General features: G+C 36.2%; 1 protein-coding gene across 2 annotated transcripts; it reads left to right on the forward strand.

The window, feature by feature from the left end:
- Positions 1-3,851: 3,851 nt before the first annotated feature.
- Positions 3,852-11,781, forward strand: LOC21398078 (tricalbin-3). Of its 2 annotated transcripts, XM_024175986.1 has the most exons (10): positions 3,852-5,039; positions 6,980-7,221; positions 8,247-8,265; positions 8,425-8,627; positions 8,903-9,012; positions 9,160-9,258; positions 9,822-10,281; positions 10,568-10,710; positions 10,994-11,153; positions 11,711-11,781. In XM_024175986.1, exons 1-8 carry the CDS (start codon positions 4,213-4,215, stop codon positions 10,654-10,656), a joined length of 2,049 nt encoding a protein of 682 aa, XP_024031754.1. In that variant the 5' UTR covers positions 3,852-4,212; the 3' UTR covers positions 10,657-10,710; positions 10,994-11,153; positions 11,711-11,781. The 2 variants fall into 2 exon arrangements, with proteins under 2 accessions (XP_024031754.1, XP_010112280.1); XM_010113978.2 differs by lacking the exon at positions 11,711-11,781 and having other exon boundaries at positions 10,994-11,257.
- Positions 11,782-12,220: the final 439 nt, after the last annotated feature.

Here is a 12,220-nt window from a genome sequence, read left to right on the forward strand (position 1 = left end):
AGTCATTTATGCACCATTTTATGTTTTTTCTCCTCTTTCTCTTTTCTTTGCATCTTTTATCTTTTCTTTTAACTCTTTTATATTTTTTCTTTTGTTTTCCATAACCTTTTTTGGTGTTTTATTCTTTTTGACGCTTTTATTTCTTTCTTTTGTTTTCCATACATGTTAAATCCTAATCCTAATTTTAAGTATATAAAAGAGTAGATATTTAGTTGTCGTCCATTCTATGGTAGTTCAATTTTATCCATTTTAATATCGATTTGCACTAATATTGATGCTACTCGTAAAAAATACTATAAATAATTAAAAATTAACCATTTTTTTGTTAAATTTACTAATTGATGAATCACTGATTTACCAAGTGATCTATCGCCCCTTAATTAGTGATTTACAATGTGATAATCATTGCTAGAGATGTTTCAAAAAAAATAAAAGAAGAAGAAGAAACGTGTAACAATCGATTAATCTAATCAAACTGAACCAAACGTTTAATATTTTTTGAATTATTGATCACTTTTTGGTCAATATTAGTTGTCGTGTCCGTATTTACGGTTAAATATAAAATTCACTGATCCTGGCATAACGTCGATGTCAGCGACGATGTTGAAGTGTCAGGGACGTACACGTGTAAGTCTTTGACTTGTCGGTGGCGGTTCCAATGTGGTCAAAGTACTTAACGAGCTTTCGGAGTTGATGACGATGGCAAGACCTTCGACAGAGAGGTGTGGTCGATTAAGCCTGAAGAGAACCGAAGGAATCGGATCCTAGGGCCATCTTCGTTGTCAAATGTCTGAGATGCACCTGCAAAACAAGTTTGAGAACTTCCAAAATATATAAATATGGAACTTCGTGGATGAAAAATAGTAGGAGGAGTTGATCAAATAGTTTATTGAGGAGTGACTCAGAGTTGGATAAGGCTTTTGATGAAGAAGTGCTACAAAGACAGTTTTCGGGCTGCTTTAGAGGCTTTAAGTATGAAGCTTCGTTGGTAGATAAGGTGTTGATGGATGGTGAAAGTATGGCTAGTGAGGCGGATAAGGCTCTAGTGAATAGGTACTCCAGGGGAGGGACACCATTTAGAGCACTTACTTTCACGGTGAGTAAGTATGACTACGAGATTGAAGTCTTGAATATTTCAAGAAAGTGTAAAGAAACTTGAAAAAGACTCTCAAAGGATGGCTGAAGAAGATCAAAGAGAGTTCTTAGAGAGTTTCTAAGGTTGTCAACACTTAGAAACTGGGCTGACAACCTTAGAAACTGGGCAGCCCCTAAGAGCTTGAAGAAGCTTCAAGTCTTTATAGCAAAAGACTTGAAGAAGTTAGTTAAAAGGATGAGAGAGAAAATGAGCACTCAAAGTGAGAAAATTTTATAATGAGAAGGAGATAACTTCTGAATTGAAGTGGCGTGTCAGAATGAGGGAAATACAGGGATATTTATAGGAAAAGATGAAACTGCTTAACAGCTTACTCCGTCGTCCGTACGACGTGCTCTGACAGAAGTCTATACACGCCATCTCGTAAAGCAAGGTTGTCAAAGACCTTTCAAAGGTTGAAAAGGAGATTTGGTGAAAATGGAATAGAGACTTCTGGGAACTTACTTCGGAGGAAAATTGATGGCGCTTTGATAGTTTCATGGGCACGTAATTCCCTTTGGAATAAAGAGATCAGATAACTTTTTGGAATTGACAAAGAAACTCACTAGAAATGGAAGAGAAGGTTTTGGAGATTTCATTATAGAGGAAACTAATAGTGCATTGTCAGAGCGTTTCCATTTAGAGGGAGTGTGTCGGCTAGCTTTCTGGATTTGACAAAGAGACCCACCGAAAATGGGATGAAAGGCTTCTAGGGATTTGCTCCGACAGCATTTTGATGGAGCATTGCACAAGCAACTCTGTTTGGAGTAAAATTTCAGCTACCTTGTTGGAGGAGGTAAAATGACACCTTAGAAATAGAAATACTTGGGGTAAAGTTCTGGATATTAGGCTGACATGAAATGACTTCAGACGTGAAATCTCCAAGAGTGGTTAACCCAACTTAGTGCTCTGAAGACTTTCCTCTTTGGGGGTCTGATCACGTGTCAGACCTTCATCGGAGATTGTTTGTACTAGAATGACCAAGCAACCATTGTATTTGTTCTGACACAAAGTTGCTCCGACACCATGTTGCTTCGAATGAGTGCAAGTGCTCCGAATGTACATCATGATATGAAGGAGAGCTGGGGGAAACATGCTTGACACGGGAAGTGCTCCATTAGGCATGTCTGGTCGTAACCAAGCCTCTGAATGAGCCAAAAAACTATAGATTTCTCAGGCCTTTGAGCTAGAAAAATTTCTAAGACATGGGACTTGGGTTTTGGACCTTTTAAGGGCTGAGATGAATACTTTTTTGGGTTTCCAAAAGGCAAAGGAGAAGGCTTTTGGAGTTGAATTCTCCATCACTCATTTATATTTAATTCGATTAATTCTGAAAACTCTCCAAGCAGGATTCAAATTCAATCGAATTAAATGACAAATGGACTACTTAATCACATATGGCCCACCAAACCACAACCCATGAGAGTTCACCAAGCGTGGCTTGGGTTTACGAAACTAGCCCAATTATGTAACGAGATGCAAAGACTTAGGCCTGGACCCTAAATGGGCCTGGTACAAAAGTGGGTATCAACATATAACATAAGCCTAATTATTATTTGAGAAAATTACATAATTTATCCTTAAGAGTGCATGAATCTGGACTTTTACCTCTTACTCTTGATAAATACCATTTTGTTAATGTAATTATTTAACTAAAAAGATTATTAATCAAGAGTAAATGATAAAAATCCTAACTCATGCGCTTTCAAAGAGTATTTATCAAGATTACATTTATTATTTTATAATATAATAAATACTTGCTTATTTGTTATTATAATTAATAACATTTTTTGATTTTTAACACTTTATTTATTTTATTTAAATTTTGATAATTTAATTCTTTTTAAATAATTGTGTAACTAATATTTATTATTTTATCATATTAATATTAAAATGGTTATTTTGAATCTTTGACGATGGCTAACATTAATATCACAAATATACAATTTATTTTTTAAAACAAAAAATGTAATTTTTTCTTAAATGGTATATTAATATTTTTACAATAATTTATTCTGATTCTGCTGGTAAGTAAACATATAAATAAAATTTAGATGGACTTCAATTTTAAATTCTGTAATCGACTAAATAACTATTTTGACTCTAAACTCACTATGAATCTTACCTTATTCGAATCTTATCTATTTAGATTTATGCCCATTTTACTTCCATAAAAGTAAATATTAGAGTACTAATCTTAACATGAATGTGTGATGTAAGAAGGCCCTATAGGGCGTTTTCTACGTGGTCAGCAAAAGATTTTTATTCTTTTTAAAAAATTTATTTTATTGTAATAAATAAAAAAGCTAGTTAAGGGACCAAATGAGCACGTGGTCATATCAATTATTATTACATTTTAATTACGATTCATATCATAATCATTTGATACCATATCTAAGTCTATTCCAGTACAAACGTTAAATAAAATTTAATTTATTTAAAAGTTTTTTTTTTTTTTTTTTGACTGTTCTGCAAACGCAGAAGACAATCTTAGACATGATTTCATTGTAACAAGAGGAACAAAAGCAGGGCAAGAGTAGTATTTCCACAAAATAAAGGGTGTTTCAAGTAATTTCATAGAGAAAGAAAGAAAGAAAGAAAAAAGCGCGTTGGCTCCGACCCACGTGCATGTTGCGTGAAGAAAAAGAAGAAAAAAGAAAAAGTATTCCCTTTAAATATTTATCCACGTCTTACACATTTTTGAGGCGTGGAAAGGCGGTGTAATCAGAAACCAAAATCTCCATGGCCCAATTTCCACTCTAAACTACCTCAAAAACCAAGAAAAAAACACAATTGCACAACACGCAAAAACAAGACCAAGAACAAATTTCACACACATGCGAGAAACCTCTCTCTCTCATTCTTCTGCTTTTCTCTTCCTCTCTCTCTCTCTCTCTTCACATGACGAGCTTTCTCTCACCTCCTTCTTAAACCAGCAGCTATTACATTTCAGGCCTCTAATCCGAGAACGTGTTTTGTTTTTGGTTGTTGTTTTCTTTGTTTGTAATTTGATTGATGTTTACCAATTATGCGATTTATGATTATGCCCATTTCGGAACTGGAACTGGGTAGTCTGATAAATGATTTTGCAATCCTCCGCTTCTGCGAGCTTGGACTTCTCGCTTCGCTTCTGCCCCTGTGGACGGAATCCCCACGAACAGCAACAAATAAGAACAACATCCCATAATACTTTCAAACCCAGAAAGCACCTTCTCATTACCGGTTTCTCGCACAGGAACTTCAGGAGAAAATGGGGTTTCCATTTCCAAACCCGCGCCGTTTCCTCCGACCGCCCCAACCCCAGCAATTTGAGCCTGAAAATCGCGAAATCCGCCCGAAAAGGCGCGAAAGCTTTGGTGGTCAAGCAATTCTCCGATGAATTGGACGGTGAGGATTTGTCCCGAGAGTCGACGATTCAAATGGGGTCGAACTTCGCCAACTTCCAGCAAGACCCCATTGTGGATAAGCTCAGGACTCAGCTCGGCGTCATCCACCCGATTCCGTCGCCGCCGCTGAACCGGAACGTCGCCGGATTGTTCGTCTTCTTCTTCTTCGTCGGCGTTGTGTTCGACAAGCTTTGGATGTCGAGGAAGAGGAGCAAAACGGAGGGGGGTCGGATTGGGCAGGCTTGGCCTCAGGTGCCGACGAGCTTTTCGCTGTTTCTGGAGAAGGATTTGCAGAGGAAAGAATCGGTTGAGTGGGTGAACATGGTGTTGGGGAAGTTATGGAAGGTTTATAGACGTGGGATTGAGAATTGGATAATTGGGTTGCTTCAACCGGTGATTGATAATCTGAAGAAGCCTGATTATGTTCAGAGAGTTGAGATTAAGCAGTTCTCTTTAGGGGATGAGCCTTTGTCTGTTAGGAATGTGGAGAGAAGGACATCTCGCCGTGTCAATGATTTACAGTGAGTTTTTCTATTTCATTCCCATGGCAATCTTAAGCCCCGTTCCTTTCGTTAATTCAAATTACAATCAAGTTTTTGCTACATGTTTTCTCCCATAAAAATTTAAATTTCTTTTTCTGCTATAGTATTTCACATGAATTTATTTTTTAATTGAAGTTCTTAACTCAAACGAGCGAAATAAACAAGACTTTTCACTCTCAATTGTTGGTTACTTTACTTAGAATAACTAGACATCCTTAACTTTATAAGGTTAACTTTATAAGGTGTAAGGTGTGGCATATGTGTTGTTATCCTCGTTATTAGTATTCTTTTTATTGTGGTAGGCATTTAAAAAAATTTTACTCCTGTTAGTATTAAAAAGTTGTCACATCAGTTGTTATTCTTTTACTGTCACGTCAGTTAATACTAAAAAGTTGCATATAGTAGTAAAAAGATGACGACTTACTGCTTCTTGAGTTTGAGTTGGGATCGGAAGATTGGGATATAAGTTGGAATCCTTAGCACTAGTCTTATGTAACTGGTTGAAGTCTTTAATTTTTGTTGCTTGCTTGTTGGATGGGTCTGTATAGCTGTTCTGATATATCATATTTAGTCTGGGGCAATTTGAGTTCCTGTAACAAACTAATAGGTATATTCATAATGGTGTTAATTGATTGGTTAATTCAAAGGTAATATATGTTGTAACATACTATGCTAATCAGTTTGCAATTAATTGGCACACACTTTAATTTTATGTGTGTCAAGGAGATTTCTTGATTCATGCTACAAAAAGCCTAAAAAAGACGCAATCTTAAAGACTAGTCACATCATGTTTGGCCTTAGCCGTTTCTTTCTGTTGCTTAGTTGCTAAGGCATATGGCTTTCTTGAAGTAGTTGGGCGTATTTCAGTGATAAGGGTTGTATAATTAAAGCTCATTGTTCTATCTTTGGTATTGGTAGTGTTATTTACTTCTCTACTGGTTCTTTCTTGTTATTTCCTACTTATAAGCTCTCACTTTCCTACGACCATAAGTATACTTATGGTCTTAGGAAAGTGACAACTTTTGTTATTCCTTGTCCAACAAGGTATTATATTGAAGTCTAATATATTTTTATCCGGTTAAGGAATTTGAACCTCAATTCAAAGAAAGTAGGGGTTCCTTTTATAATTGAGAGTCCACTTATTGTATTCAATTTAAGGTTTTAACCAACTTGGGTTGCTCCTAATGCACCGCGCGCTCCTAGACCAAGACACGTCGAGGATCAAATTGTTCATCTAAAGTTCTGCCGACTCTATTTCTTCCTTTAGAACTGTGGTTTTTGCCAGTCCGGGAGATTTGATGGAGATTGTTAAGTCCTAATAGGCATTTAAGGTCTTGATGTAAAACCTAAGTTATAGTTATAATTGTAAGGAACCTAATAACGACCTCAGATTCCATAAATTATGATGTTAAATAGGACCATTTGACCTTGTAATTAAATTTCCTTATTTAGTTTTTGATATTTTTCTAATTTGTTACCGAATTTAGTTTCAGTATTTTTAGGTTGAATTTCTTTCCCTTGCTTTGGGTTTAGGTCAAAAGACGTTAAGTGTTATTTCTCTGTCATACAATATTTCTCAGGTGGGATGCAGTTTGCATATTTATGATTATGGAGTAGTTAAGTATACCACAAACACCTTTGGTGTTGTCTTATCCTAAATGTTATTGACATTTAACAGTGGCCAACATGTTTGGTCTTTTCATAATCTTACTTTGTATTTGCATCTTCTCCATTCAGAGTGTTAGATGGATTCTGGACTAGCAAAATCTCTTGAGAACAATAGAGATCCATTTAATATGTTAGTAGGAGATGTTACTTATATTCAACTTTGTATGTTTTGATCTTTTTCTTATTAATTCTCTGCTTGTAAGTTTTATGCTAATGTTGCATTCAACTGACCCTATTTCTCGTGACTCTAGGTATCAAATAGGTCTTCGTTACACTGGTGGTGCACGTATGCTGCTAATGCTCTCACTAAAATTTGGGATTATACCAATTGTTGTGCCAGTTGGTGTTCGAGACTTTGATATTGATGGGGAACTTTGGGTCAAGTTACGATTGATACCAACAGAGCCTTTTGTAGGAGCTGTTTCGTGGGCTTTTGTTGCACTTCCAAAAATCAAATTTGAGTTGTCACCATTCCGTTTGTTCAATTTAATGGGTAAGTTGTAGATTAGTCCCTTCTTTAGTCTTTTCTCGTTTGCATTATGCATGAATTAGTCCCTGGTACAGAATATGTCTGATCTCTTTCTTTATGTACTTTGCTTCTGCTGGTATTCTCAGAATTTTATTTGACCTTTTTGTTTAATCAAAGGTAGGAATTGTTTCAATTGAGGGTAGGACTAATTATTTTGGAGATGTACAATGTCAAAAGGAAATTGGACTAGCGTGGAAAGGAGAATTAGGAGAGATGGGCACATTCGCAATTGTTGGTCGATCCAGCTCCTAACATAAAAGATGTCATTAGTGTGTTATTTGTAATTTGTAAATGTTGCTTCAGTGGTATCCACAATTTGATATGAGTTGGCTTCTATGGCCTTTTAGACCAAGATTTTTCACCCATGACCAGTTGTTCTTTTGTAGAATTGTATTCCATATTCGATGTTTACGATTACACAAATTTCAGACATTACGATCTACAGATTAAACGTAGTGTTGTCTACTATTATCACCCTCGGCACTACATTAACACTGACAATTGCGGTCTAGTAGTATCTTTGGTATATTCTTGGTTGTGCAAGAAGAATATCCTATCTATAACTCAAAGTGAAAAGCCTTCTCATGAAAATCATAAAGGAGCGGGAAGCTTGTCTTCACTACCGTAATTTGGGCAAAAATAGAGCTAGCTATGTTACATATTTTACTTGTAATATCTAACCATCTTCTTGTTTATGTTCAAGTAGTTTTGTTTTTTTTTTTTAGGATGCAAAACTGATCCTGAAGTTTGTATATACTTTCAATGAAGCTATCATTTTATCAGGGAAAACAAAAGTAATAGCTTTAAACTGCCTTTTATGATAAGCATGCTGGTTTTCTCTAAGAAATAATCTTACAAAATGGAATATACTAACAATATGTTGTGATAAGTATTGTTTTCCCCCATTAGGTTGATCATCTGAAACGGAAGATACTGACATGTTTTTATTTTTTCCTTCTTCTTTTATGCATGCAATGGGCAATTTTCAGCGATTCCTGTTCTTTCAATGTAAGTGAACTTCTTTTATTATTATTTTTTGGGTTTCCTTGAGAGTTGTGAGTAGGACTGTAGGAAATATTGTTTGAAATGCAATCTAGCATGTAGATCTGTAACTCCTTTTTCAATATCCTCCATCCTTACGCATTTCTTAAATGCCTATTTTTATAGGTTTTTGACAAAACTTCTCACTGAGGATTTGCCTCGCCTATTCGTACGCCCTAAGAAGATTGTTTTAGATTTTCAAAAAGTTAAAGCTGTTGGCCCAGATGCAACTGATCTAAAATCAGGAGAGCAAGAAGGAAACAAGGACTTTGTTGGAGAGCTATCGGTGACCCTTGTTGATGCCCGGAAGCTTTCTTATTTTCTCTATGGTAAGAATTACATATCCTTGTCTAACAATGTTTTGCGAGAGAAAACCAGTGTACTTTACGAATTGGTGAAATTTTAAGTTGCTTCAAGTCATTGAGAATTTTCTGACTCCTGACTCCTTATGGTGCACGTGAACTATTAAATCTAAAGCTGCTATCTTGTTGGTTAAAGCTTTATCATCATATTATCTGTTGGTGTTTATATATATGTTCAACCATATATCTGATTGCTTTCCTTCCCCCCTTTTTTTTTTTTGGGTTGTAAATTTGTTTTCCAGGAAAGACAGATCCGTATGTTGTTCTAAGCCTAGGAGATCAAGTTATACGTAGTAAAAAGAACAGCCAAACAACTATCATTGGCCCCCCTGGTGAGCCAATTTGGAACCAGGTGAAGCTCCATAGCATTACTGCTTCATCTATGTTGTTCTTGAGAAAACCAATCCATACATGTGGACTATTCTTGTCGCTGCTCTTTTTTTTGTGTTTAGGGTTTACAGATTTCTGTAAGTAATCATATGTACGTACTCGTGGGCAGGATTTTCATATGCTAGTTGCAAATCCTAGAAAGCAAAAGTTATACATCCAAGTGAAGGATTCTCTTGGATTTGCAGATTTAACCATTGGCACAGGAGAGGTAAAGCGTCTTAATTCTTGATGATCTTTTTGATGAAGTGAATTATGAGCACGTTTAGTTCGCTGATTCGAGTTGAGATGTGACTTTATATGAGAGCTTTTTACTGTAATAAAAAAGTTAGATGTAACTGTTTCTTAGAGCTTTTTACTGTAGCAAAACTCGAATTGGTAAAATGAACGGGGCCTATAGCTATAATTGTCCCGCTTTGTCTTTTTAATTTTTTTTTCTCAGACATGTTTTTTTTTTTTTTTTTTTTTAAACCATAATATCCCTTTTAAAACTGTCGTGTAACAATTTTGTGCTGCATTGTGTTTGAAAATACACAGTTAATCAACAGAGGTGTCAAACCTGTATATTGCATACTGTCAGGGTTCATAGATCTCTAAAAGTAAACGGACAGTTTTAATATAGCCTTCAGCTGTAGAAGTGCTTTCTTTATCCATGAACTTAACCATATTCATGGAAAACTAGTGCTCAAATAGGAATTTGAGTTCAACCGTACTTTACAGTTATTGTTTCACAAATTTACTATATCAATAAGCTGTAAATACTCTGAAATTTAGGTTGATCTTGGATCGCTTCAAGACACTGTACCAACAGACAGGATTGTGGTCTTACGAGGCGGCTGGGGACTGTTTAGAAAGGGTTCTTCTGGAGAAATACTACTTCGATTGACATATAAAGCATATGTTGAGGATGAAGAGGATGAAAGAACTGGTTTGGAATCTATTGATACAGATGCTTCAGATTCAGACGACGAGTTTGCTGAGTCTTATGAACCAAATGTTTCTTTTGTAAAAGATCAAACAAAGTATGCTAAAGAAACTGATAAAGAATCATTTATGGACGTTCTAGCTGCTTTAATTGTGAGCGAAGAATTTTTAGGAATAGTGGCATCTGAGACGGGAAGTAGCAAAATTTTGAATGACATTCCAAGTACGGGGACAACGTTACCAAGATCGCGTGCTGTTGATGTCAAATCAGTGTCCCTTGATCCCACTAATAGTTCAGAAGTTTCACCAGGTAATTTTCATTCACTGTGACTGCTTTAAGTGTGATGTGTCACGTTTGTTTTGCTTTACATTGTGCATGGTTAGGGTTGCAAATGTAATTATGTAGCCTAGCTGTAAATCCACGCCTGACCCCACCTTGAGGTGTATAGTTCAAACCCCCTCACCCCCAAGTTCTTAAAAAAAAAGAAGAAGAAGAAGAAGAAGAAGAGAGAGAGAGAAGCCCAAGTCCGAGTCTACCAGCTTTAACATATCTGAAAAGAAACCTTGATGCATGGTAAAAAACTTGTCAATTGCAGGAGCGGCTTTATTTTGGCTTGCTGTTGTTACGAGCGTATCAGTACTAATTGCACTCAACATTGGCGGTCCAAGCATCTTCAATCCTTGAAATTTCACACTTGAGCTTGAGAAGAACTGGTTTTTGGTGCTTCTGTTCGATCAAGTAATTCTTCAAATCCCGCTCTGGTGCTGCATTGATTCTTTCTTGAGTTGCTCATTTCTGTTGCCTGCGATTAATAGCTGTATAAGTACCATAGTTCATTCTTTGTTTGTCTTAGTTGATTCCATAAAGAATTATGCAATATTCATTGAGAAAAGAAATCAATAAAGAAAAATTGGACAAACAATTTCAATTTTTTTTTTTTTTCTGGTTCTATGTTTGCTGGCTAGTATTTCCCCTGAAAATTCAGCATTATTACTCAAAGGATTGCCTTCTTCCATGGCAGGCTTGAAAACAATCCATTAAGTATATATCTCAGAAGGTGGACTCCCCAAGAGAAATGGTTTTACACTGAGCTAATGAGCCATACAATGGGCATTCTTGTAAATTTGTAGTGTTCTAGCAGAGGAATGTTCTGTTGGCGGCAGAAAATTTTTGCTTCCCATGTGAGTTATATGTATTCTCAGTTTTTGTTCACAAAAATCTCTTTTTTTTTGGGTTTGGGGAGAGGGGGCTTACAGTTCCTATAAATGAATTCATTTTAGGAGCTCCTTGCTTCCAGCATACTAATAATTTAGGGTGGGTTTACAAATCATGAATTGAATTGAAAGAATAGAAAAGCAAATATCAATAAAAGGGAATTACAAAGATTTTATTGAAGTGTTTACTAATCTTATGAGAAATTAGTCACGAGCGGAATTAAGTTCCTTTTATACTATTATTTTGCTAAATAATCAGAACAACCTTATGTGAAGTAAATAATTAAATTAAAGAGACTATTTTTTTTCATAGGCAAAAAATAATAGTATAGTTGGTAAATAGGTAAGTTAGTTCATGAAATTGAAGTAAAACTTGCACAATGGTTCTAAACGACCTTAAAATGAGTTTTGTTCTGAAATGGATTTTTTGCATAGGAACCCTGAGCTTTGTATGTTTGGCAGATTGGTCTTTGAACTAAATAATTTTGCAATTGACTTATTGAATTTTGTTAATTCATTGCAAGTTGGTCAAATTGATGATGGGTTAGGCTTACGGACAGAATGCTTTCGTGCTAGTCACATGACTCTTTTCAGGGGCATTTGGTAGTCACTTTCTTAAGAAAACAAAAAAACCCTGAAGAACGAGATAACAAGAGAGTGAGAAAAAGAGTAACCATCCGAGGGAATCACCATTGATGTACCGTCATTGCCCCTCGCATTGCCCGTCCCAGCTCCCTTCGTGACTCAAATCCATCGTAATATGTTATCCTCTCATGACCAATTCCTATCTCAAACCAAAAAATCTATATCCATGCCACCCTTCGCTACATCGCCACGTCTCATTAGCCCACCACGTGAAACTAGAGCTGGCACCCCTTGAAAAACCAGAGTCGTTGCCCCCCTCGTGAAACCGTATTTGCTGAAAAGGAAAGGCCATTGCCCCTTTGCGACCCTTTGTTGCCCTTGCAATGCGATGATGGAGATCATAGTGGTGGAGGCCTCTATGACACCGGATCTATTTGGGGGCGGGAGGA

This window comes from Morus notabilis, unplaced genomic scaffold (genome assembly GCF_000414095.1).
Source record: "Morus notabilis unplaced genomic scaffold, ASM41409v2 Scaffold72, whole genome shotgun sequence".
Taxonomy (NCBI): Eukaryota; Viridiplantae; Streptophyta; class Magnoliopsida; order Rosales; family Moraceae; genus Morus; species Morus notabilis.

Bases quoted from the DNA above. Each gene is read 5' to 3' on its own strand.
- LOC21398078 (XM_024175986.1), top strand. From the start codon at position 4,213: ATGATTTTGCAATCCTCCGCTTCTGCGAGCTTGGACTTCTCGCTTCGC. The intron at 9,013-9,159 runs GTGAAGCTCCAT...ACTCGTGGGCAG, and splicing joins GTGAGCCAATTTGGAACCAG to GATTTTCATATGCTAGTTGC. The intron at 9,259-9,821 runs GTAAAGCGTCTT...TCTGAAATTTAG, and splicing joins TAACCATTGGCACAGGAGAG to GTTGATCTTGGATCGCTTCA.